Below are 27,609 nucleotides of genomic sequence, written 5' to 3'. Positions count from 1 at the left end.
AGTCTCCTCTCCCAAATGAATTGGTGAAAGACTATTTTAGAGATGGTAAACTGACTAAATTGTTTCTGTACCTGGTTGGAGTGAAAGAAGTTGTGGGGGGGAGAGAGGAAAAAGTGTTCCTAAAGTTTTATTCTGATTCTTATTATTTTCTCTTATAGTTTCTAGTAATAAAAGTTTTCTTTGTACCCTTTAAAGTTTAAACCTGTTTTGCCTTTCCTCCTAATCCTATCTCGCAGTAAGAAATGAGTAAACAATTCTAGTGGATGCACTGGCAATTTGGCCAATGCGGAACCTGCAACATAAATTAATGTATTGGTGGGGAAATCTCAAATTGGCAAATCAAAGCCACTACAGAACATGTGGTTTAAACTCAGCTGGAAATTAAACCCCACTAAGCTGCTCCCAGAGGCTCCCCTCCCTCCACCTCCTCTGGTGAGAGGGAGACAAAAAGCACTTTTGGAGTTGAGATAAGAACAATTTACTTGAAAACAGCAATAAGACAAGAAACAATCAGTAACAGTGCCAGGAAAATCCACAAATGCCAGAGGTTTATATCCAAAAAGGAGACAGAGGATTCCTTCAACTTTATTTGAATAAAGTGAGAGAGTCCACCAGGCCACACGCCCACAGGGTTTTTCTCTCTTGGGGTTTCAGAGGGAGCAGCCTCCCTTTTATCCTAATTCCAAGCCACATGTTGCCCTCTTCCTTTCCCCATTGGCTGAGGTACTAGGGAGGTACAGCCTTCCGGAACTGCCTACCCCATATGTCCCTTGAACCTACGCTTTTGCCCCAAAGTTCAGAAGTTCAGCCTTGTGCAGAAACTTGTCTGTTTCAGGAGCTGAGCTGTCTGGGCTCTGTAACAAACCTGCTACCCAAAGTCAGTAGAAACATTAATACCCATTTCAAAGACGTTGACACCCATCAAATTATTTGCAAAGACATTAGCACACATTTTTCCTCTCAACAGCAACACTATTAATAACAAAAGTATGCAAAAGAGAGGGTGATTTACCTACAAAAAGGTGCTCACCACCCTGACCCAGCTCTGGGAGGCAAAAGGACAAAATGGTGGAAGTTACCACACCCAAACTGTCACATGGCTTCCTGAGACACAGGAGAAAATGGCAGATGCTACTGCAACTGGCATTCCCCCTTCCCAAGCCAATAAAAAACAATGATGGACAAACCCCCTAGCTGGATAGGCCGGGCCATGCTGTGCTGCTTTGCTCTGGCCAGACAACATTGATCACACCTGGACCGCACCACCTGCTCCTGAACTGTCCGCATCTGGACCACAATAACCACTCTACTTTGCCTGGAAAAAAAGGCACAAAATGTCACTGCTCCTGCTCTGTGTTAGCCTTTTCTTTCCCCTTGTGAGAAACAGCTACTCGCTTTAAAATTTTCAAAGGTTTATTAAACCTTAACAAATACAACAAAGGACTGAATAAGGAAAAAGGGAGAGCTCTCGGAGCATGTCACCGTCTGCCACGTGCTCATCTATAAAATGGCTGCTCGGCCTTTTATACCCCTGGGGTTGTGGCAGCCAACCCTAGCCCCTCCCAAAGTCTGCTCATCAACTCTTCTTTGCCGTCCATTGGTGAAGACTACTATCTTGCAACTTCATTGGAGGTCAGGTGGTGTCATGCCGCGCCTCCTTAGCAACAAGCCTTCCCTATTCCCAACTGCCCCATGCAAGGGGCACATGTACATGCCCTCCTGTCACCGGTGGGTTCTGGGGTCCTCCTGGGATCCCCAAGACTGCCAAAGCAGTCCTCAGCGACAGAGCACACTTCCAAGCCTTGCCCGGATAGAATGTGACTTGTGGCTTGCTCTCAAGCCAGCAGGGTGAAGAGATCGGAACATGAAGAGAGGCGCAATTCCATAGTTTATTCTATGAAGGGATCCAGTCTTAGCATATTCAACGGTTGGGGTTTCTAAGGGGTTTTTATATCTTTTGAGGGTTTTACATTTTGCACCAATTACCAAGGGAATTCTACATTCTAACCAATCCCTGAAGCAGTTTATATTCAAAACTAGCCTATAGATACTAAAGGAAAATGAACCACTAATATTACAGATAGATAACAGGGGGTCCACTAAGGGGGGGGGTTGAATTCCTTTTTTAATTTGTCATTTAACAAGCAGTTTCTTATCTTTAAGCTATGATTTTCCATGGGGCCTGTTCTGGGGACACAGAGGGGCTCTCTGCTTTGGGAATATTTTCTGCTCCCTCCACAACACCTCTCTCAGTATTTACTAAAAAGGTGCTTCCAGCAACTTTCTTAAAACATTGAACGAAGCATGCGAACATAACTAATACAGTAACAACTACAATTAAAATCCATAAAAGTCCCTTGACCAAAGATGCAGCCCACACCATCAGTCCCCATTGTCCAAAAAGGTTTTTGAGCCAGTCTTGGGTGGTTTCTACTTTCAAATCCTTCACGAGGTCCCTCAGCTTCTGGATGTTTGCCTGGATGGATGTTGAACGTGATGAGAGATTGAAGCAGCACATCCCTTCTAAGTCTTCACAGTCATGTCCATGGGCGAGCAGCAGGAAGTTGATTGCAGCTCGATTTTGCAGGGATGTGTGTCTCGTGGTTTCTTCAACCTTCAGGGTCCCCCCTGAAGGCAAGAGGTGATTCCAGCCCAAACCCGATCACGATAGATAATAAACATTCCACGGAGTAACGTTTTGGGATAGATAGAGGATTCAGAAAGAGCATGAGTGGTATAATTGCACCAGTGTGGATAATTGTAGGCTTTGTTGATTGGTGATATGTCTTTTCTGTATGTGTTTCGAATTTGACTCAATCCAGGCCAATTTTGCTTTGGACTTTTGTAGTAAAATTTGATATAGTAGGTTGCTCCGGAGGACCCCAGTAAATCTAATTCTTGGGGTTCCTCGGGAGCATTTGGCAGTATTTTTGTCCAGTGGTCCCAAGTGTCAACCGGATTTGGTCTCTTATCAGTGGTGCAGAGAAGCTCCGAGTTCTGGACAGGCCACTCATCTGCTACAAAGGGAATTCCTACTAAACATGTGGAAAGTGGGTTATCAACGTTGCCCATAGACAGGCACATGTTATCTTGTTTCAATGTCTTTGCTAAAGTCACCCAGACATTGTGTTTGGGTTGTGGACAGATCCAGCTGAAGGCATGCGGCACGGTGAGAAGGATCCAGGCAGCAGTGAGGACAGCATCAACAGAGATAATTTTCATCTTTGGACAAGGATGGGCCTTCTGATAGGGAATATAAGTAAAGTCAGTTATTTTTATGATGGGGGGGGAGAGGGTTAGGGTTTTCTCCTTCATGTCCTTCCTTTGTCCCTTCCCCCCCTCTTTTTTTTTTTTTTTCCTAGGAATAGGGAAGTGAATACAGGATAAGGGGTTGTAGTAATATCATTGGGGGGGGGGGGAATAATACAAGGGTGTTTCAGTAGAGGTAGTAACATCTAACTAAAGGTTATTTTGTGGCCAGACTATGTCTGGCTTATGATTTGCCTGATGCAGCAGAGTGCTGCCTAGTTGTTTGTCTCGTCTGCTGTCTTGTGACAGGATGATCTTTTCTTTGATGTGCCGGTGTTCGGCAGCATCTTCTTCTCCAAGCAGTGCTGGTTTGGTTTTGAGGAGGTTTTGTATTTGACTCTGGGGAGCTTTTGTTGTTGTCTGTTGGAGTAGGTATTGCTGTGCCTAGGTATGGTTTTATGTTTTTTCCTGGGAACCATCTTGGTCCAGATGGCAGGGAGACGCAAGCGTACCCCCTTCCCCAGGTAATTAATTGGAAAGGTCCAGAGACCTGATGTGTTTCAGGGTCTTTCACCAGCACTGGTGGTTTTTCAGTGAGTTTTGCTTGGGTTGAGTTTGCAAAGTGTCGGAGTATTGGAGGGTCTGGTTCTGACTCGGTGCCATTTAGGAAATTGATGATGTAGAGAGCTTTGCAGAGTCTTTCCACTGGAGATAAAATTTCTCTGTCTCTCTGCTGCTGGTGAAGGACTCTTTTGATGTTCTGATGAGTTCTCTCTACGATGGACTGTCCTGTGGAATTTCCAGGAATGGTTTGAATGTGTTCAATTCCCCATTCGCCGAGGAACTCTTGAAATTTGTGAGAGATGCAGGCGTGTCCATTATCAGTTTTGATGTTTTTTTGGAACTCCCAGAGTGGCAAATGCTAGGAGAAAATGCTTGATAACGTGAGTGGCTGTTTCTCCTGCATGAGCCGATGCAAAATCTGCTCCAGAGAACGTGTCAACGGACATGTGCACATACTTAGACTCTCCAAAAGGTGGGAAATGGGTGACATCAGATTGCCACAGCTGGCAGCTGTTCAGGCCTCTGGGATTGACTCCCGTGCCCATAGAGGGGGCACTTGGTAGTTTTGAGAGTTTGGGCATGTTGCCACAATGACTTTTGCTTGGCATTTTGAAATTTTAAACATTCTCATGAGGGCAGGTACATTTTGGTGGAAAACTGAATGTGACAGCTTTGCTTGAGCAAAAATGTTGGGGATGTTTGCAGTCTTGACTGTCATGGCCAGGGCGTCTGCTTTCCTGTTTCCCTCTGTAATAAAACCTGGGAGGTCGGTGTGTGACCTAACATGCATGATATGGTAGGGTAATATTCTGTTGGAAATGAGGATGATTAATGAAGAAATCAATTGTTGTAATTTTGGATTGGAGACTTACTTGAGGAAGGCATGTTCTGCTCTAATAGCTATACCAGCTACATCAGCTGAATCTGTGACCAGGTTAAAGGGTTTGTCTTTGAATTTCTCAAAGGCTCTAATGACAACTGCCAATTCCCCAAATTGTGGAGATACCTGCACAATTTGGACATCAGATTCCAAATTTTCAGTTTTGGGTTTTTTCCAAATCATGACAGACTTGTGAGAGGAACTTGAGCCATCTGTAAAAACGGTCAGAGCTTTGAGAGGTGTTCTGTTTTGAATGAGTTTTGGGACCAGATTGAAGGCTGCATTTCGATTAAAAAGTTTGTGTTTTGGTATGTGAATAGAAATTTGGCCTGTATAGCTATCTAGAGCAAATTGAAGATTTTCATTGGTTTGGAGCAGATTTTCCAAATGTCCCGTGGTCAGGGGCAGGTAAATGCATGTGAACTCACACCCTGAAAGAGAGCGGAGGCAGGTTCTGGCCTTGTTTATCAAATGTGCCATGATTTCCTGAAACGTGGTAATTGTCTTGGTGGGCTGATTGCTTGTGAAAATCCATTCAAGGATCAGCAAGGGGTCTGTGAGTTGAGGGTCCCATTCAAAAACCAGTCCATAGAAGCAAGGGGCCTTTCCTGAAATGACAAATTGGAAAGGCAGATTTGGCTCAAATCTGTGTGCTTGACGTGAAGACAGGGCTTCCTGAACTTTGATGATGGATTGACAGACTTCTGGGGTGAGTGTGCGTGGGGAGTCCCGGTCCTCGTTGCCATGGAGGAGGTTGAACAGAGGGGCGAGGTCTTCTGTTGTGAGTCCCAGTAGGGGGCGGATCCGGTTGATGGATCCACACAGGCTGTGTAGGTCTCTTAAGGTCTTTGGGTCATCTCGAATGGAGAGCTGCTGGGGTACAATGGTCCTTTCTCAGATTAGAAGTCCAAGATACTTCATGGGGCTGGTGTACTGTACTTTGTCTTCACAGATTTCAAATCCTGCTTTTTCTATGGTCTGAATGGTTGTTTTGGCAGCTTTTTCTAAGTAGGTCTTTTCTGATATACAAATTAGGCTGCCATCCATGTAGTGATGTGTCCGTGTGACCGGCACAGTGCCTGAGACAGAAGACACTTCACTCTGCAATCCATGTGACAAAAAGCCTTTATTCCATTCCGACTTCACCTTAAATACCCTTTTTAATGTTCCCGGGGAAACGCCTGTAATTGGTTTCAAGTTCTGGCTGCTCAGCTCTCTGACCAATAGCTCTCTGCAGCTTAGGCTTGAACTCATTGGGTCACATCCTTGTCTGTCTCCAATTCTGTCTTATCTCTGTTCTCTGGGGGCCTGTCTATTAAGCCAGGCCGCTTCTCTTATCAGTGATCAGATTAACTGCCCAGTACAAGCCAGCTCGAACTGTGACAATTCCCCGTTCCTTTTTTATAATTTGAAGAAAATTTTAAAACACCTATGTGCAGCTTGTTTTCTGTAATCTAACCTGCAAGGGACGTTTTTGCACGCAAGATGACATTGACAGCATAAATTTAATTGAAATGGGGTTTTTTACTTAGCTTAATAAATTTGACTTTTTTGGATGGTGATGAGTTCCACATACCAGAAGCTGCAGTGCTTATGTTCAGGAGTGGTCGTGTGAATTTAGCACCTTTTGGTTTCACATATTACAATTTAACTGCTTAACATAGAAATATAACTTAACTCTATAACCATAAACCTTTAAACTTTTTCTTTTAAAATTATAACTTAATATTACATTCAGTTTTAGAACTGTGCAAATCTTCAACTTAACAAAACAATTCGTAAACAGTAAAATACTTTATAAAAAACAACTCTGTTATTTCAATTTTTATAACTCTCTGAGGTAGGTACAATTTCTGTCATTTACTTTCTTAACCAATGATACATGAGCTCTTAAGGTCCAATAGATGAACTGGGATTTTCACCCAGGTACCTGCCTGCTTAACAGGCTGGCTGGGTTTCAAGTTGCATCTTTTAGAAAAGTTGCAATATTTACAGCTGCAATTCTTTAAAATTTAAATTTTTGTTTTTGAATTTTATAAGCTTAGTATTCCAAATTATTGATGTGCTTGATGTATCATTAGAGTTGTGGTGTTTTTATTTAGAAAACTGTTAACATAATTTTTAGCTTGACATGTTACAGGCTCAATGCTTAATAATTACAATGTTACAATTCAACATTAAACAAGAACCACTTACTTCCAAATCATTAACATTTTTTTAAAAACAAGAAGCCATTTAACTTAAAATAATTTTAAATAAGAACATACATATTTCCTTTATTCCTTATTCCCCTTTCTTTGTTTTATTTAAAAAACAGTACACAATTTAAATTAAAACTGTTTCAATTAAAAACACGTTTCTATCTATCCTTTCTCCCCCTTTTTTTGTTTTTAGAATTTAGAACAAGAAACAAAACATACACCTTTAAATTACTTCTATGTGGTGAGAATTGTAATTACTGATATCTTGCAATCCAGTTTTAGTGTTTAATACTGTTGAAGAGTTTTCCTTAAATGATAACTTATGAGAATCTTCTCCAGATAAGATTCTTCATGTTTATCCCAAGGGAAAAGGTTTTAGCTTTCGCAAAGCTAAATTAGATAGTCAAAATGATTTTTTTTCATTTTAAACTCAGAAATATCTGGATTTTATAATTTTTTATCCTTGTCAGTCAAATTCCAATTTGACCACAATTGAAATACACTGAGAAGGCTTTGATGATAAACATTTCCCTTTGCTTAGTTAAAATCCCAATGTGGTCAGAGTATAGACCAGGCAAAATTTTCAATGATATTTTAAAACAAACCTTTAATAAATTTTAAACATTGTAAACTGAAGTGATAAGAGGTAGGTACTTTAGAAATCTTTGCAACTGTGATTTGCCAATGAAATATCTTCTACTAAACTAATCCATAGAGATCTGTTTAGTTGAACTTATATAGCAGTAAGCGAGATTTTTAGAATTGTCACGATAGCTGATTGAGTATGATGCTATTGCAACGTATATGAATAAAGTTAGCAAACATTCTACTGTAAACTTCAATGCACACAAAAATGTGTAGACTATATTTGCAACTCTGATAAAATACTCCTTTAGCAACTGTAAGAAAATAGGTTAACAAGGCAAATATTAACTTAGTAAAACTTGCAAGATATGCAGGCTTTGTCCAAATCAAGTTGGAGGTGGATGAAGTAGTTGTTGAGCTGTGCTGAAGGTGATCATTGCTGTTTGCATTGCCTCGGTTGCTGTGGTTAAGTTTTCTAATCTTCATTTTTACTGTTCTGGTTTTTCCACCTCGATTACAGGGTGAATTAAGGTTACCTTGTCCTCGAGCCTTCTTCTGTAAGGCAGGTGTCCTGGTTTAGGGCAAATTTTGGGGGAAAACCTCCAGAAGGAGCCACCAGAAAGCAAACCCCCACAACTCCTTCCCCCCCCCCACCACCGGGTTCAGGAAGAATTTCCTCAGAGAGGAGTGGAAAAAAACCTGTTTATTTAACAAGCGAAACCACTCCCCAGCACAAAAAACAACACCAGCTGACAAAAATCTCCTTCACCGTTCTGAATGGATGACAAACTCAGAAAGTCTCTCCGGTGAGTGGTTGTCCAGTTATCGGTCTTTGGCGCTGGGGGATGACTGCTGCAGGTCACAGAATGCAGACTCCTGGTGTTTCTTGGTGTTTCTCAGGTCCCTGTCCAGAACAGGTTCAGATGGTATTCAGGAAAGGAAGAGGGAGAAAAAAAACAGTCCAGAGGAAAACCTGGCCTGCCTAGCTGAACTAACTAATAAGCAAAAGCAAGAAAAGCAAGAGCCAAAAGTGAGCAAAGCAAAGCCAGCAAGCCAGCAAGCGAGCAAGCCTCTCCTAAACACAGACCATGGGGAGGTGAGCTGGCTGATAACAAGACAAAACAAACCTTCACTTTCAGAGTCAGTCCTGAAAGCACAGGACATAATACCAAGCACAAACAGAACACACGATTGGAGATACAAACACCATAACGTCACCCTAGGACAGCAGGTTTTTTGGGACAGTTTGCTTTTATGTGGCTTTGCCGTCTCTGATTGAAGCAATGTGCTCTCAGCTTTACTGCAGCTGCAGTAGAATTAGCTAACATGTCCATGTTATGTGATGCAGTTCCAACCTTAGCACATGCATTAATCATTTCTTCTAAGGATGGATTTTCTTTGGGCAATGCATTTATAAGTTTTCTACGCTCCTCATTTGTGTTATCTCGTGCTAGTTGTAGCAATACTCAATTTTTTGCATCATTATTAGCTACTTGTTTTTCTATGGTATCCTGCAATCGTTCTATGAACTGTATATATAGTTCATTTGGGCTTTGTCTTATGTTTGTATATCTCTGGGTTGGCACAGACATGTTTGTAACCTTATTTAGGGCTCTCATTCCCAATTCTTTTGCCTGGTTTAATATTACAGAATTTAAGTGTGCTTGGGTTTGAGGACCCTCCATGGGATGTATTCCCATTAGTTGGGGGACCCCCTCCCCAAAGCACGGATCTTGCTGTGATAATCTTGAGTTTTGTAACTCTTGCTCCTCTGCATATATTCTCCAGGTTGATTCAAATATCATGTACTGTAGTGGAGTACAGAGTAATTTCACAATTTGCTTTTTATCATAAGGTATTAATTCACTAGAAGTTATAAATTGAAGCAATTTTGCAACAGCCGAGGATCCAAACCCGTGTTTAGTAGCTATTTGGTGTAGCTCTAAAATGATTTGTCAATTAAATGGTACGTATTGGTTAGGTGTCGTCCCATTACTAACTGGGAAAGCTTCTATTGTTCCCTCCCCCTGTTGCCTGTTTCCTGGTGATGGTGAATGCCTTGGCACAGAAATCAATGCAGCTGTTTCTATATCCCCACACCCTATTGCCCTTTGTTTTACCTCTAACCAGAACGTTACCAGGTCTTTAATAGGGATGGCTTCTGTTCGGAACATCAGTGGGTCTGGAGCTGCTGTTTGGAGGCTATTAGCTGAAGGGCTTGTGTCCCATTCCTGGGTGTCTTGGCTGTTCCTTTGTGCAGTGACTTCTTGGAGCTGTTCCATGCTCGACTTCTGATGTGAAGAAGCTGTGGGTGCTGTGGTCATGGCATTAGGGCTGAAGCTCTGTTCTGGAGTGGTTCTCGGGGCTTTGGTGTTGGTCTCTCTCGGTTCCAAGGCACTTCCAGGTTTATCATGTGTTGCTCCTCGTGTGATGTCATCACGGTGTGCCTCTTCTTGGCGGTCGGCGGGGGTCTCCATGACAACTCGGGGTGGTGTCATGTCCTCTTGCCGGGGCGAAGACACGCCCTGCAAAGGCTGGGCTGGGGCCAAAACCCCTCCCCCCGGAGGCAGGGCTTCTCAGGGCAGATGCATGCCTGCTTGGGGCTGGCCCTGGGTCGGGACCCCACCTTCCTGAGGCTGGACCAAGACTGCGGGAACCACCCACAAGGCTGGGTTGAAGGAGGTGGAACCTCCCACCAAGGCGTGGTCAGAGCCGGAGACACATCCCACCAGGACTGGGCTAGGGACGGAGCTGAACCTCACAAGCCCGACTGAGTTTGTCTTCTCCCGCCTGTATCCACGTGGTCGCCGCCATCTTGGGATTGTTCCCAAGCCTTTCCTTCTGCCATGAGGTCGCCGCCATCTTGGGGGCTTTCCTCAGGTTTCCCTACAGTGGTTTTGGGTGGATTAGGGGTCTCTGCCCGGGCTGCCGAGGATTTGCCGGTCAGTAAAGTCTCTCTGCATGGAGTAAGTACATTTTCTTCCATGCTGTGGCTAAATAAATCTCTTTTATCAACTTTAAGATAATTTTCCAAGGTTTTAAAACTTTAATTGCATTTTTATCCTTTTTTAAAGCAGCATTTAGCATTTCTTCTCCAATTTTAGTTTAATAATCTATATCTAGTGCAGTTTCTGCAGTCGAGTCTACCCCCTTTTCTTTTGTCCATAATATTAAATCAAAGAGTGATTCCTTTTCATATTCCATTTCTCATTCCCCCAAAGACTCTATCCATACCTCTATCGCCAGGTGCGTGTCTGCAGAAAAGATGCCTCCCATGTTTTTTCTTTCAGCTCTTCGGCTAAAGTTTCTTCCCGTCTCTCGGACATCCCTGGCTCCAGGCCAGCACTTCCCGCCTCTTTTTCGGGGGTCTTGCCATCTCTTTGGACGACCTGGCTCCAAGCCAGCACTTTCCGCCTCTCTCTGGACGGCCTGTCTCCCCCGCTCAAGGTGGTATGGCTATATCAGATCACGTCGCGGTCACCATATGTAGGTATGACTGGCGCAGTGCCTGAAACAGAACACACTGCACTCTGTAATCCATGTGACAAAAAGCCTTTATTCCCTTCTGACTTCACCTTAAATACCCTTTTTAATGTTCCCGGGTAAGTGCCTGTGATTGGTTCCAAGTTCAGGCTGCTCAGCTCTCTGACCAAGAGCTCTCTGCAGCTTAAGCTTGAACTCATTGGGTCACATCCTTGTCTGTCTCCAATTTTGTCGTATCTCTGTTCTCTGGGGGCCTGTCTATTAAGCAAGGCCTCTTCTCTTATCAGTGGTCAGATAAACTGCCCAGTGTAAGCCAGCTAACACTGTGACAGTGATGAATGATTGCTTCTGGGAATTCTTCTCTAACAGGAGAAAGGATGTGGGCAACATACCATTGGCAAATGATTGGAGAGTTTTTGAGTCCTTGGGGAAGGAAGAGACAATGTTTTCTTTTGAGAGGAGCTTCTCTCTTGAAAGAGGGAAAGGAGAAGGTGAAGTCTTGGGGATGCAATGGAATGCTGAAAAAGTAATCTTTGATGTCAATGACCATGAGTGTCCAGTCTCAAGGCAGAATTGATGGGGAGGGCAGACCAGGTTTGAGAGGACCCATGTCTTCAATGATGTTGTTGATTATGCGAAGGTCTTGGAGAAGCCTCCACCTGTCTGTTCCAGGCTTTTTCAGGACGAAGACTGGCGAGTTCCACGGGATTCAACAATGTATCCTTTTGCTAACCGTTCTTCAACGAGGGTGATGGGGGCTCTTACCACGAATGGTCAGATGGTTGCCAGTTTACCTTTAGGCCCTTCAATGATGACGTTGCGTCGGCTTCTCATGGAAACAGCGAGTCCCCCAATTCCAGCCAGCATGCCTGCTACAGGTTGAAGTTCCCAGTGGGGTGGCCATTCCGAGTGGGCAATGACGGTGATGTCAGCACCTGTGTCTATCATTCCTGGTTTCTGAATTTTTTCCCCTTAGCAGAAAAGGTTGCACTCTAGGATGGGTTTGTTTGGACCCATAATTTGTGCCCACTTTAATGTAGGTTTGAGAGGGATCCATTCCATGTGATTTTTTGGAAGCAGGAAGGCTTGTGCAATAGGTGTTTTATGTGGAAGAAAAAAGGGAGTGTCCGGGCAACACAACTGGACAAAGATTTCTTTTCCAGGTGCTACAGTTTGTATTTCAGGTAAAATGGAAATTTGTGGTGGACCATGTAAACTGTCACCAAGGATTAAAATGCCCCAAGGACTAAAATGCCCCAAGGACGATCTTGTGGTCCATACTTTCCTGTGGGGATAGGATAAAACTTTTCATCTGTAATATTTAACAGCAAAATATTTACCAGTTAATGCCTGGTTCCCATCAAAGCCTTGCCAAATGTTAGGTCTGCCTGATGTTGTCTGGAATTTTCGACGACAATGGGGTTTGATGTTCCTCATTTGTCATCATTTGGGCTGGGTGGAAGGCAGCTTTTGGTTTGTTGTCTGTGCCTGGAGCTGAAACCAGGCTGCATTGCAAGTTTTTTGGCTGCTACTGTTGTTTTTGGTGCCTTTGGGGTTTGTGGTAGTTGTTGTGGGGGTTTTGGGTGGGTAGTTTGTCAGGACAGTTTTTTATAAAATGTCCATGTTCCCCACAGTAGAAACAAAGAGCATTGTCTTTGGAGACCATCGCTGCAAAGGCTCCAGAGACTCCATCAGCAATGCCCTTGGCAACTGCTTTGGCCACTGTGTTTTCAGTGGATATGTGGCGTGTGCAGCTTTCCACCATCTGCTCGATGGTGGGATCGGTGTCTATAGGTAAAGCTCTTAAAATGGTTTTGCATTGTTCATTTGCATTGCTTAAAGCAAGTTTTCTTAAAAGTTCCTTTTGTGCTTCTGTGCTCTCAATTTCTTTTTCAAGAGCATCCTTGAGCCTGTCTACAAATTTTATAAAAGTCTTATCTATTCCTTGCTTGATATTAGAGAAATGCAAGCTAGGAATAGAGTCGTCAGGGGTAAGAAGGAATGAGGTTTTGGCTGCATTAGCAATGTCTTGCAGTGTTTCTTCAGGTATAGAGTTAGCTTGTTCTGAAGGTTTAGAAAAATCACCTTCCCCAGTCAACTGTTCTACAATAAAATTCTGTCGATTAGCATCTTTAGAATATTTATCACATAGTATTTTCAATTTTTTTCCCACTACTTTTCCCATAACTTAAATTCAGCCTGAGATAGAAGGCAATTGGCCAAGTATCTGAGATCATGTGGAACCATCATAAAAGCAGCAAAAAGAGCCTCTAAAAAATTTCTAAAAATGTGTGCTGATCTGCTGTGTTCTTTTGCAATTTTTGCCAATTCTGTTAATTATTTTGTCTCAACTGATGGCCACTCTGATCTGTTTGTGGATCCTCCTCTGTGGCCTCGTTTATAAATCTGTCTCGGTTTGAAAGACAGGTATGGTCTAAGGAAAGGCAGGAGCCCCTTTTCTGCGATGCAGAGTGCAACCCCCCTCCCTTTTAATGATTTTAGGTCCAATTCAGATGCCTTCAGGCAGGAGATATGGGGATAAGAATAACAGTTCTTTACTGGTATCTAACAAGGCAGAAAACAACAACAACAGCTATAAAAATTGGCAACAGAACAGTCTAGCTCCGCTCCAGTCCCTTTTGGCCGCAGGCCGTCTCCCTGTGTTGTTACCGGTGCTGTGGGCAGGGCAGGTCCCGCGCAGTTGAAGAGGGCTGGGTGATGGCGGCGGAGGCCCAGGGGGTGAGAGGGATGGGGAAAGTGACTCCCCCCTCACGGTGTTGGTCGTGGTGCTCAGCAGAGTGTCCGGAGATAGTAGGGTGAGATGGGAGAGCAGCAGAGCGATGTCCAAAGGCAGGGAGCGTGGATCTCAGTGCTGGGATGGCAGGGGAGATGCCAGAGCGGAGCCCAGGCTGTCCTCCCACTCCAACGAGCCAAGCGAGAGAGAGAGCCCCGCTCCAGACCCCCCGTCCCACCTTTCCTTTTCCGGTTCCCCCCCCCCCCCCACCTCGCCCTCCACCCACCCCCCTACGAGAGAACATTATCTGTCGTTTCAAGGTGTAGCCACAATTACTTAGCATAACAATGGGAGGAATTCCACAGAAAGAAAAGGGGAACAATCCAACCCCCAACAAAATCACAGGAAAGGTAGAGATTTTTTGGGCTAATTGCCAGTTTCCACTTTGGGTTGCTTGTAACTTTGCATTGGTCCATAGATCTGATTCTTCTGAATCAGAGGCATTTGAATCACTGCTGCTGTATTCAGACAAAGAGGAGTGTCTTCTTTGGGGGCGACGCTTTTTAGAATGCAAGGGGGGGGGTTGAACCAGAGATGCTTGTAATGCGGGGAGGAGGGGCGGCGTGGATGGTTGTAAGTGGGTGCACTGCATGGTTTGGCCCCAGGGTGGCCCTGGCTCAGCAGCCATCGCAGTTGTGCAAGCCTCGCACCTTTGATGCACCATGGGCGCCACACAGGCGATGCTGTTGAAGTGCCCAGGGACAGTTGAGTGCAGGGCAGCGGCACAGGGGGAGTTGTTAGGATACGACTTGTGGAGGATGAATGTGGATTGGGATCGTGCCATGGGACTGGAGGGGGGTTTCGGGGAGAGTGGGGATGTTTGTTGGGGGTATGCAAGTGGGACAGGAGAAGGAACAGAGGGTCCAGTGGGGACCGAGAAAGCACGAAGGGAAGACAGTAAGCCATTAACGAGGATGAGGGAGACTCTGGGACATGAGGGTTGGAGCGAGTATCTGTGGTTACTGCGCTGCAAAGAGAGAGAAAGGACAGCAACACACACGGACCTCTTTGGGGAAAAAAAGGCTAAATTTATTTTATGGACATCCCGTATTTAAAGTGTGTTACGTGTGGCTAGGACAGGACAGTAGTTCATTGGACAATTGGGAAAAACATCCTTGGGACAGTACCTCAGGATGTATCCCACGGGAAAGACACCAGGGGTTAATCTTTATTATGAATTCCACTCTGTTTTTCACCATGTTATCACTCTGGGAGACTGCCTCCCTAACTGAAGCTGTAGTCAGCTTTGTCAGCCTGGGAATGGACCTGAGAGTCAGGAGAAATCCAGGTCTGAAAAGGATTTCCAAGCTGTAATTCCCTTGCTCTCTAAATGTGTGTGTCCACAGGTCCCCCTTTTAGTTTAAAATAAAAAGGAGAGGAGAAGTGTTTGCAAAGTCTTTGCAGGGCCCTTTGCAAAGGAGAACAGAAGCGACTCAAATGACCTGAAAAACATTCCCAGGAGAAGTCTTTGAACCTGGTGTTTTTCCCCTAAAGAATCCTATCCAAAGACAAAAAGGAAAAAACCCATAAACATTATTTCTAAACAGTTCTAAACATATCTAATAGTATTTCAATTGGCTTCAAAAAACAGTTCCACTACGAGCAGATAGGTGTTCATCTTCTGCTTGTAGAGGGGCCATCAGTCTGGTGGTCAGCATGCTGGTCAGTATTTGAAGGCTGTGCATTGGCCACATTCTGTCTCGGACATCGCAGATCAGGGCGGACACATCTCGCAGGCAGCCAGCGTACCCTGGTATCTGTTGAGACACAAGCATACCCACGACCCCAAACAATAAGGTCATGCGGGCCCTGCCACCTATTTGTGGTCAGGTCCCGTATAAAGACCTTTGCTTGAGGCATTTGTATCTCATCTGAGGCCTGTAACGAATAGAAATGATTCACAATAACAGGATTATCGGAATCTTTTGGCACAGTAAGATGATTAATGGTATATAAAGCTTTTTCCAATCAGCTGTGTGGTGTTTTCCCAGCCATTCCCCTTTTCTGTTTATCTAAAACACGTTTCAATGTGCCAATGGCTTGGCCTGCTGGAGAATGTGGAGTGCCAAAATTATGTGAGACTCCCCACATTTGCAAAATCTGCCTCGTCTTTTGGGAGACATAAGCAGGGCCATTGTCAGTTTTCACTGCAGAAGGTATGCCCAAGATTGCAAAAGCCATTCTCCAATGGGCAATCACATCTCGACCCTTTTCCCCAGTATGAGCAGATGCTCAAATGGCTGAAGAAAAGGTGTCAATAGAGACGTGCACATATTTCAACCTGCCAAATTCAGCAATGTGAGTGATGTCTGTCTGCCAAAGCTGCAGGGCTTTAAGACCCCTGGGGTTTACCCCCGATGGTAATGGCGCAGCCAGGCCATGACAGTCGTCACAAGAGGCGACAATGTCACCAGCCTCAGTGGCTGTTAGATGAAATTGTTTTTGCAGAGTAGGTGCGTTCTGATGGAAAAACTCATGCGATGCTTGGACTTGTGCAATCTTGACAGGCTGAGGTGCCACCCAGGCAGGGTTAGCCAACCTATCAGCCCTGGCATTGTCTTCTCTCAAAAACCCAGGCAAATATGTGTGACTCCGTATGCGCAGAACATAATATGGATAAGCTCGGGCTTGGATTGAGCACCACAAGGTCTTCAAGAGCCGAAACAGGACGGCGTTGTCAACCTCTTTCAGGAGCGAGCAATCCAAACGCTGAGCTATGTCTGCAACATACGCAGAGTCAGTGACAAAATTCAAAGGTACCTGTGAAAACCGTTGGAATGCCATAGTGACAGCCTTTAACTCAATGATCTGAGCAGAACCCGTTTCATGACTGTCTCGGTTTGAAAGACAGGTATGGTCTAAGGAAAGGCAGGAGCCCCTTTTCTGCGATGCAGAGTGCAATCCCCCTCCCCTTTAATTATTTTAGGTCCAATTCAGACACCTTCAGGCAGGAGATATGGGGATGAGAATAACAGTTCTTTACTGGTATTTAACAAAGCAGAAAAAACAACAACAGCTATACAAATTGGCAACAGAAACAGTCTAGCTCCGCTCCAGTCCCTTCTGGCCGCAGGCCGTCTCCCTGTGCTGTTACCGGTGCTGTGGGGGCAGGGCAGGTCCCGCGCAGTTGAAGAGGGCTGGGTGATGGCGGCCGCGGCCCAGGGGAGAGAGGGGATGGGGAAAGTGACTCCCCCCTCACGGTGTCGGTCGTGGTGCTCAGCAGAGTGTCCGGAGGTAGTAGGGTGAGCTGGGAGAGCCGCGGAGCGATGTCCAAAGGCAGGGAGCGTGGATCTCAGCGCTGGGATGACAGGGGAAGATGCCAGAGCAGAGCCCAGGTGGTCTTCCCACTCCAGGAGCCAAGCAAGAGGGCGTCCCCCGCTCCAGACCCCCCTATCCCACCTTTCCTTTTCCGGTTCCCCCCCCCTCCCCCTCCAGCCACCCCCCTACGAGAGAACATTATCTGTCATTTTAAGGTGTAGCCACAATTAATTAGCATAACAATGGGAGAAATTCCACAGAAAGAAAAGCAAAGCATTCAACCCCCAACAATGACCTTCCAACGTTTGCCAGCCAGACTCATCCTGCCAGGTAACAATGGCCTTCCCTGTTTTGCCTGACCCGTCAGTGAAGATGGTAGGACCTTGCACTGGCACCCGACTATATTTGGGTCTTAATGACAGTTTAACTGTCTTTGCCATATACAGTAGCTTATGGCTGGGGAGATGATAAACAATCTGCCCCGTAAAATTTTCCAGTGCACTTTGTAAGGGGGCACTATTAATAAAAGCTCCTTCAAAGAAGTCCCGTTCCACAGGAAGTACAAGTGTCATGGGGTCCGCTGCCATCAATTGCACGCATTGTTGACGGCATTTCAGTATCAGTCGGTGTAAGGGTCGGTCCGAAGTTCCCCTCGATTTTGCCTCCCGACCGTCGCAAGGAGACCTCGAGGACCCCCACCCAGGCTGACTCCGAACAATGGTTTCCTGGCCGGGCCAGGTGGATGCTCATGACTGTGTGCTGGTGTATTGTGTTCACTGGACTGTGCTGTTGTGGCACCAACCAGAGACTGTGTTGTATCAACTGAGGACTGCTTGTCCGTACCTGTCTCCTGCAGCACCACACAATGGTCCATAAATCTTCCCACCTTTTGGCCAGAAGCCACTCGCTTTGGAGAAGGACTATAAAAGAGCGACCCTTTGGAAAAGACCCTTTGAGATCTCTCCACTGATGAAGACCCCCTGGAGAAGACCCCTGAGATCTCCCCACGGACGAGGACTCGTCTATCGGATGACCCGCGAGGACGTCCGTCTCGTCTGTTGGTAGCTATTCTCCCATCCCTTCCTTTCCTTCCCCTTTCCCTATCCTATACCTCTCCCCTTTACCGTAACTGAATTGTTGGCATTTGATGAATGCATTGCTGTTGTTGAATAAACTGATTTTCTGCTGTTGAATAAACTGATTTTGTCCCCTGCATTTTGCCTGTTTGCACCTTTGAGATCAAAAGAACCATCCTGACCCCTGCTCTGCCTTAATAGCGGATCGTGACACCCTCCCACAGGGGACAGTTCTCCATAAACTTCTCCAGCATGACTCCAATCTCACAAGCAGCAGGCCTGCCAAAACAGCTGCAACATGACTCCTTCCCACAGGCAAACAGTCTTTCTGAAACTGTTGCGGCATGGGTCACTCTTCCACAGGGTGCAATCTCCTAAGGATAGGCTGCTCTAGTTTGGAAGCAAGGACCCTCTATCTCTGGAAGCTGAGGCTCTCTCTCTCCATTCAGGTCTCCCATTGGATCACAGCTTTCTCTGGCATCCACCTGCTGTGGTGTGAGTACTTTTCTCACAGGCTACGAGTGGATCTCTGCATCTCCCATGGACCTCATGGGCTGCAGGGGGACAGTCTGCTTCACTGTAGTCCTCTCTATGGCCTGCAGAGGAATTTAGGCTCTGGCACTTGGAGCACCTCCTCCTCTCTCTCTCCACTGACCTTGGTGTCCCCATGTTGTTTCCCTCACATATTCTCACCTCCTCCTCTTCTCTGACTAGAAGAAAAACTGCTGCCAGTAGGTACCATTGCCAACAAGTTCCATCAATTCAAAGATTCTTGCAGGACCCCGCAGCGCTGTGACATTGATCTCGTTTAGGTTCCACGTTGGGGAGTAGTTTTCCATATTTCCTGAGCCACCATGTGGGTAGTGGTGGCTGTCATGGGGCTGGCGCTATTTAATGCCTCTTTTCATGTGGAGCACCGGGAAGAAGCCACCACTAGCGCCCCTGCCCTTCTGCCTGCAGCGTGACTCTAGCTAGCGTGAGGCACGCAGGCAAGACTCACTGCGGGCCTCACCAATATGGCAGTGGCCACAGCACATCGCCACACGCTGCACTGGGATGGCCCTAGAGCCTTGCCACACGTAGAATAAAAACTGTGCCTGTGCTGTTTTGATTTTCTTCTTAAATATGTCCTCACAGAAGTGTTACCAACCTCTTTAATTGGGCCAGCAGCATGTCCATCTTCAGAGCCTGTAGCTGGTGGGCGGCCTTTGTTAGACCTCAAAACTGCCTGCTCAAGCCAGAGTCAGTTATCCCGCAAGAGACAGCTTCTCCTGGAGTCACAGGCAGTTTTCAGCTACAAGGTACACGTGCAAGCTGTGCCCAGAGTTAGGCTTTCAGCTCTTCTGTGAATCAGGCTTGCATGTGCCTCTGAGCCAACAGAGAAAGACTGAGACATGCTGTTGAGGAGATTCCATAGAATCTTTATTTCTTCTATGAAGGGGGTCCTGTCCAGCAAATCCAATGGGTGGGGTTCTAAGGGGACTTTTCTAGGTTTTAAGGGGTTTATATTTGAACCAATAAACTAAAGAATTCTATAACTAACCAATCTACAAAAGACTTTAGGAAAAAGGAACCAATTATCTAAGAGAAAAATGGACTAGTGTGGAGGAAGCAGAAAACATTCATAAAGAAGAAAGTCCCTCGGTATCCCCAGAACAGGCCCCTTGGAAAACCATAGCTTAAAGATAAGAAATGGCTTGTTGAACGATGAATACAAAAAGGAATCCAGTTCCCCCTTGTTAGATCCTCTGTTATCTATCTCCAGTATTAGTGGTTCGTTTTCTTTTAGTATCCATAGGCCAGCTTTGAATGTGAAATCCCTCAGTGATTGGTTAGAATGTAGAATTCCCTTGGTAATTGGTGCAAATTGTAAAACCCTCAAAAGATATAAAAACCCCTGTAAAATCCTAACCGTTGAATATGTAAGATTGGATGCCTTCATTGAATAAACTATGGATTTGTGCCTTTCTACATATTCCAATCTCTTTACCCTGCTGGTTTGAGAGCTCGCCGTGAGCCAAATTCTATCTGGGCAAGCTTGAGAATGTGCTCCGTCACTGAGGACTGCTGAAGCAGTCTCGGGGACCCACGGGGAACCCCCAAAAACCCCCAGTAACAAGTGGCACTCGACCAGCGGTGGACTCTGCTCACATTCTGCAAGGCATCTCTAGGATTGTATCCATTTTCGAGCATCACAAAAATTCGGCAATTAAGTCTTTGTTTTAAAAGACTTAAATCAACTTTAACAATCCCGACACACCTTCCCCCCTTGGGACTGAAGTTCCTGTGGAACGAGCAGCACTAACGACCCGTCAAAGATAAGCTTTGTGAATATAATTAGCTTTTCTTCCCCTAGGGTCTTGTTTTGTGTTTGGTTTTTTTCTTTTATTTTCTCTTTTTTCTGCTCGTTTGGCACGGGATTCGCTATGGGAAACCCTTTTTCTAAAATTATTCTTTCCCATAACGAAAGGGATTGTCTTGGTTTGAAAGACAGGTATGGTCTAAGGAAAGGCAGGAGCCCCTTTTCTGCGATGCAGAGTGCAACCCCCCTCCCTTTTAATTATTTTAGGTCCAATTCAGACACCTTCAGGCAGGAGATATGGGGATGAGAATAACAGTTCTTTACTGGTATTTAACAAAGCAGAAAAAACAACAACAGCTATAAAAATTGGCAACAGAAACAGTCTAGCTCCGCTCCAGTCCCTTCTGGCCGCAGGCCGTCTCCCTGTGCTGTTACCGGTGCTGTGGGGGCAGGGCAGGTCCCGCGCAGTTGAAGAGGGCTGGGTGATGGCGGCCGCGGCCCAGGGGAGAGAGGGGATGGGGAAAGTGACTCCCCCCTCACGGTGTCGGTCGTGGTGCTCAGCAGAGTGTCCGGAGGTAGTAGGGTGAGCTGGGAGAGCCGCGGAGCGATGTCCAAAGGCAGGGAGCGTGGATCTCAGCGCTGGGATGACAGGGGAAGATGCCAGAGCAGAGCCCAGGTGGTCTTCCCACTCCAGGAGCCAAGCAAGAGGGCGTCCCCCGCTCCAGACCCCCCTATCCCACCTTTCCTTTTCCGGTTCCCCCCCCCTCCCCCTCCAGCCACCCCCCTACGAGAGAACATTATCTGTCATTTTAAGGTGTAGCCACAATTAATTAGCATAACAATGGGAGAAATTCCACAGAAAGAAAAGCAAAGCATTCAACCCCCAACATTATCCACCCCTGAATTTCTCCCATACTAATATGCTATATCAAATTAAACTGTTACATTATATATACATACATGCAGTTAGAGACATAGGCACAGTACTATAGGTATTTCACCCTAAAACAAGGTCTCCTTGGGGTATGCATCTGGTCTCTCCATTCTTTTGCATCACCCACCAGGTGCAACCTGGTCCTTGAGCGAATACAACTCCATGGATGGGATTGTCTTTGCTGGAGGCAGGATTCACCCAAACAGTTTTTCCTAGCATACCTCTCATGTGTACCACTGGAACCTTATCTCCATTCGATATTCCCAAGGGCTCAGATTGGGCAGGGCCTGCTCGGTTAGTGGAACCTCGGGTGTTCACTAACCAGGTGGCCTTTGGTAGATTAATCTCCCAGTTCTTGAAAGTTCCCCCACCCAGTGCCTTCAAGGTGGTTTTAAGCAGGCCATTGCACCGTTCAACTTTCCCTGCAGCTGGTGCATGGTAGGGGATATGGTACACCCACTCAATGCCGTGTTCTCTAGCCCAGGTGTTTATAAGGCTGTTCTTGAAATGAGTCCGATTGTCTGACTCAATTCTCTCAGGGGTACCATGCCTCCAAAGAACTTGTTTTTCCAGGCCCAGGATGGTGTTCCGAGCAGTGGCATGAGGCACAGGGTAGGTCTCCAACCATCCAGTGGTGGCTTCCACCATGGTCAGTACATAGCGCTTGCCCTGGCGGGTTTGAGGCAGTGTGATGTAGTCAATCTGCCAGGCCTCTCCATACTTATATTTGGACCATCGCCCCCCATACCAGAGGGGCTTCACCCGCTTGGCTTGCTTGATGGCAGCGCACGTCTCACAGTCATGGATAACTTGAGAAATACTGTCCATGGTTAGATCCACCCCTCGGTCTCGTGCCCACTTATATGTGGCATCTCTGCCCTGATGACCTGAGGCATCATGGGCCCATCGAGCCAGGAACAACTCTCCCTTGTGCTGCCAGTCTAAATCTATCTTCGACACCTCTATCTGTGCAGCCTGATCTACCTGCTCATTGTGTCGGTGTTCCTCATTAGCCCGACTCTTGGGGACATGGGCATCTACATGACGGACTTTCACAGGCAACTTCTCTACCCGGGTGGCAATGTCTTTCCATTCATTGGCAGCCCAGATTGGTTTTCCCCTACGTTGCCAGTTAGCCTTTTTCCACCTTTCCAGCCATCCCCACAGAGCATTGGCTACCATCCATGAATCAGTGTAAAGGTAGAGTTTTGGCCACTTCTCTCTTTCAGCAATGTCCAGGGCCAGCTGAACAGCTTTGAGTTCAGCAAGTTGACTCGATCCACCTTCTCCTTCGGTAGCTTGTGCAACCTGTCGTGTGGGGCTCCATACGGCTGCTTTCCACTTCCGGTTCATCCCCACGATGCGGCAGGAACCATCAGTGAAAAGAGCATAGCATGTTTCATCTGCTGGCAGTTGGTTATACGGTGGGGCTTCTTCGGCCCGGGTCACCTGTTCCTGTTCCTCTTCGTCGGCAAGGCCAAAGTCTTCCCCTTCCGGCCAGTTGGTAATAATCTCCAAAATCCCAGGGCGATTCGGGTTTCCAATACGGGCACGTTGTGTGATGAGGGCAATCCATTTACTCCATGTGGCGTCAGTGGCATGGTGGGTTGAGGGAACCTTTCCTTTAAACATCCAGCTCAGCACTGGCAGTCGGGGTGCCAGGAGGAGTTGTGTTTCTGTGCCAACCACCTCTGAGGCAGCTTGGACCCCTTCATAGGCGGCCAAGATCTCCCTCTCCGTCGGAGTGTAGTTGGCCTCGGACCCTCTGTAGCTTCGGCTCCAGAACCCCAGTGGTCGGCCTCGCGTCTCACCAGGCACCTTCTGCCAAAGGCTCCAGGACAGACCATGGTTCCCGGCTGCAGAGTAGAGCACGTTCTTCACATCTGGTCCCGTCCTGACTGGGCCAAGGGCTACTGCATGAGCAATCTCCTGCTTGATCTGGGCAAAGGCTTGCTGCTGCTCAGGGCCCCAGTGGAAATCGTTCTTCTTGCGGGTGACCAGGTAAAGAGGGCTCACAATCTGGCTGTACTCAGGAATGTGCATTCTCCAAAAGCCTATGGCACCTAGGAAGGCTTGTGTTTCCTTCTTGCTGGTTGGTGGAGACATTGCAGTGATCTTATTGATGACCTCACTGGGGATCTGGCGCCGTCCATCTTGCCACTTTACTCCCAGGAACTGGATCTCTTGGGCAGGCCCTTTGACTTTGCTCTTTTTAATGGCGAAGCCGGCTCCCAGCAGAATCTCAATGATCTTTTCTCCTTTCTGAAATACTTCCATTGCCGTATCCCCCCACACAATGATGTCATCAATGTACTGCAGATGTTCTGGAGCTCCACCCTTCTCCAGTGTAGCCTGGATCAGCCCATGACAGATGGTGGGGCTGTGTTTCCACCCCTGGGGCAGTCGGTTCCACGTGTATTGCACACCCCTCCAGGTGAAAGCGAACTGAGGCCTGCACTCTGCTGCCAGAGGAATGGAGAAGAATGCATTGGCGATGTCAATGGTGGCGTACCACTTTGCTGCCTTGGACTCCAGCTCGTACTGCAGTTCCAGCATGTCCGGCACGGCAGCGCTCAGCGGTGGAGTCACCTCATTCAGTGCACGATAGTCCACTGTCAATCTCCATTCTCCTTCCGATTTACGCACAGGCCAGATGGGGCTGTTGAAGGGTGAGTGGGTTTTGCTGACCACCCCTTGGCTCTCCAGCTCACGGATCATCTTGTGGATGGGGATCACGGCATCTCGATTCGTCCGGTACTGCCGGCGGTGCACTGTTGAGGTAGCAATTGGCACCTGTTGCTCTTTCACCCTGAGGAGTCCCACTGCAGATGGGTTTTCTGATAGCCCAGGCAGGGTGTTCAACTGCTTAATGCCCTCTGCTGCCACAGCAGCTATTCCAAAAGCCCACCTGAGTCCCTTTGGGTCTTTGTAATAGCCATTCCTGAGGAAGTCTATGCCTAGGATACATGGTGCCTCTGGGCCAGTCACAATTGGATGTTTCTGCCACTCTTTCCCAGTCAGGCTCACCTCAGCCTCCAGCAGAGTCAATTCCTGAGATCCCCCTGTAACCCCAGCAATTGAAACAGGTTCCTTTCCGACATGTCCTGATGGTATTAATGTACATTGTGAACCAGTGTCAACCAATGCTCTGTGTTCCTGTGGCTCTGATGTGCCAGGCCATCGGATCCACACCGTCCAAAAGATCCGGTTTTCCCGTGCCTCTCCCTGGCTAGAGGCAGGGCCCCTCTAGCCCTGGTTATTATTTCTCTCCTGGGCATACATACTGGAGGTTCCTTCAAGGGGATCTGACAGATCATCCTCCCTTCTGTAATACCCTGCACCTCCATGGGAGGCTGAGGCTACCCTCACTTTAGTGGAGTTCCCTCTGTTGGTGTTCCCCTCCCTGATTTGGCGCACCCGTGCTGCCAGGACAGAAGTGGGTTTCCCATCCCACCTTCTCATGTCTTCCCCGTGGTCACGTAGAAAAAACCACAGGTCAGCACGTGGGGTGTACCCTCTCTCCCTAGCTGGGGGGCGTTGGGCTCTACTTTTGGAGTCCATGACTCTCACTGGTGCTGCACTGATCTTCCTCACCTCTTCCCTTATCTCCTTCATCTCCTCCTTAAACTCCTCTCTGAGGTCCTTAGCCACAGCAGAGACATGAGCCTGCACTGGGCCAGCCATCATACTCTGATAATTCCTGAGCCTGTTGGCAACAGAACCCACTGTCACTTGGTTGGTATCAGCATCAATCATTGCAATAAAGGGGGTATATTGAGATGGGCCCAGGTTTGCCAGATTCCACAACATCTGCCCTGTGCACCTGACCTTGTCAGGGTCATTGTCATGCTGTCCATCCCTCCCAAAGAGCACCTCCAGTACTGCCACTTCTCTCAGCTTTTGGATCCCTTCCTCAAGGGTATTCCAACGTGTTCTCTGGTGGTACTCCTGCATTCTTTCCCTGTGGACAAATCTCTCTCTCACACCCATTAAAAGTCGCTCCCAGAGGGAAAGGAGACCTGTCTCCCTTACAAATACCTGGTCCACACCTGAGTCCTGGGTCAAGGCTCCCAAATTCCTTGCCTCAGTACCATCCAGTTGCACACCTGTACCCATAAGGTCCCAGACCCGCAGTAACCAGGTTGTAAAAGCCTCACGGCCCCGTCGTACAATGTCTTTTCGCAGGTTACGGAGACTCTCGTATGACAGGGACTCGGTGATGATCTCAACTTCTGGCTCCCCTGCTGGTTGTGAGGGGCCCCCTTCCTGACCCTTATTATCTAGGTGCCTTGTTTTCATCTTAGACTTCCTAGTTTCCACAGGGGCAACTGCTGCTGGCTGTGAGTGCCCTTGCAGTTCAGCTGGAACCTGGACAGATGTAACATCTGTGGGTCCCACTGCTGCACCACCAGAGTCTCCCTCTTTAAGGCAGGGGGAGGGTTTCTCACCAGCTGGGGAGAGGTACTCCTTCAGCATCTGGCCCATCTCACGTATCTCCTTTGCTAGCACCCCCACCCATTCTGGGTGGTTCCTTTCCGAGGTGGGCTGTGGAGCAGGGTCAAACTCTGGGGTAATATCCCTAGTCTCTGGGATAGGATCAGGCTCTGGGGTAACCTCCCTAGTCTCTGGGACAAGATCAGGCTCTGGGGTAACCTCCCTAGTCTCTGGGACAGGATCAGGCTCTGGGGTAACATCACTATTTCCTCGGGTAGGTATCAGGGTTGTTATCCAAGTCAATCTCCCCTTATCTCTGAATGTTAGATAGAACAGGTTTAACAGGGATATAAGCAACACTAGCCACAATATAATGTCATTAGCATTTAAAGTGGATTGGAACCCCTTGAAGACTGGTGGGGTGAACTTCAAAAACCCTGTGATGGGTTGAGAAAAAATTTCACCTGCTGCTACTTCCTCACAGTAAGTACCATTATTGAAGTAGCCCCAGAAACACACACTTAGAGTGTGATAGCTCTGAATCCATGTGGCCATCTTCCAGAGAAAATTAAAAATCCATGAATTCCTCAACTGATCAACCCACATAATAAACTGGATAATAGCCACAGTAACCTTGGTTATGAAACTCATGTTTAAAAAAGGGCTTGCAAATGGGAGAGATATAGCAGTGACCACATGGAGGCCAATCCAGGGTAAGCTGGACAGCATGGTGTCACCTACCACAAGCTTGGGTAATTTAAGAACTGTTATCCCCTTTTCTACCCCTCTCTCAATGCCCTCAGGCAATGCCCCACGTTGGGCGCCAAAATCTGTCTCGGTTTGAAAGACAGGTATGGTCTAAGGAAAGGCAGGAGCCCCTTTTCTGCGATGCAGAGTGCAATCCCCCTCCCCTTTAATTATTTTAGGTCCAATTCAGACACCTTCAGGCAGGAGATATGGGGATGAGAATAACAGTTCTTTACTGGTATTTAACAAAGCAGAAAAAACAACAACAGCTATACAAATTGGCAACAGAAACAGTCTAGCTCCGCTCCAGTCCCTTCTGGCCGCAGGCCGTCTCCCTGTGCTGTTACCGGTGCTGTGGGGGCAGGGCAGGTCCCGCGCAGTTGAAGAGGGCTGGGTGATGGCGGCCGCGGCCCAGGGGAGAGAGGGGATGGGGAAAGTGACTCCCCCCTCACGGTGTCGGTCGTGGTGCTCAGCAGAGTGTCCGGAGGTAGTAGGGTGAGCTGGGAGAGCCGCGGAGCGATGTCCAAAGGCAGGGAGCGTGGATCTCAGCGCTGGGATGACAGGGGAAGATGCCAGAGCAGAGCCCAGGTGGTCTTCCCACTCCAGGAGCCAAGCAAGAGGGCGTCCCCCGCTCCAGACCCCCCTATCCCACCTTTCCTTTTCCGGTTCCCCCCCCCTCCCCCTCCAGCCACCCCCCTACGAGAGAACATTATCTGTCATTTTAAGGTGTAGCCACAATTAATTAGCATAACAATGGGAGAAATTCCACAGAAAGAAAAGCAAAGCATTCAACCCCCAACAATGACCTTCCAACGTTTGCCAGCCAGACTCATCCTGCCAGGTAACAATGGCCTTCCCTGTTTTGCCTGACCCGTCAGTGAAGATGGTAGGACCTTGCACTGGCACCCGACTATATTTGGGTCTTAATGACAGTTTAACTGTCTTTGCCATATACAGTAGCTTATGGCTGGGGAGATGATAAACAATCTGCCCCGTAAAATTTTCCAGTGCACTTTGTAAGGGGGCACTATTAATAAAAGCTCCTTCAAAGAAGTCCCGTTCCACAGGAAGTACAAGTGTCATGGGGTCCGCTGCCATCAAT

General features: G+C 47.1%; 1 protein-coding gene across 1 annotated transcript; it reads right to left on the bottom strand.

The window, feature by feature from the left end:
• Positions 1-18,284: 18,284 nt before the first annotated feature.
• Positions 18,285-26,652, bottom strand: LOC148220018 (uncharacterized). The gene is made up of 3 exons (XM_088155765.1): positions 26,019-26,652; positions 24,875-25,940; positions 18,285-18,424 (listed from the first exon to the last, which is right to left on the bottom strand). Exons 1-3 carry the CDS (start codon positions 26,487-26,489, stop codon positions 18,285-18,287), a joined length of 1,677 nt encoding a protein of 558 aa, XP_088011891.1. The 5' UTR covers positions 26,490-26,652.
• Between the last annotated feature and the right edge of the window lie 957 nt (positions 26,653-27,609).

This window comes from Sturnus vulgaris, chromosome W (genome assembly GCF_052056855.1).
Source record: "Sturnus vulgaris isolate bStuVul1 chromosome W, bStuVul1.hap1, whole genome shotgun sequence".
Lineage (NCBI taxonomy): Eukaryota > Metazoa > Chordata > Aves > Passeriformes > Sturnidae > Sturnus > Sturnus vulgaris.
Note: the sequence above shows the minus strand (reverse complement) of the source record. Positions and strands in the feature narration are given on the sequence as shown.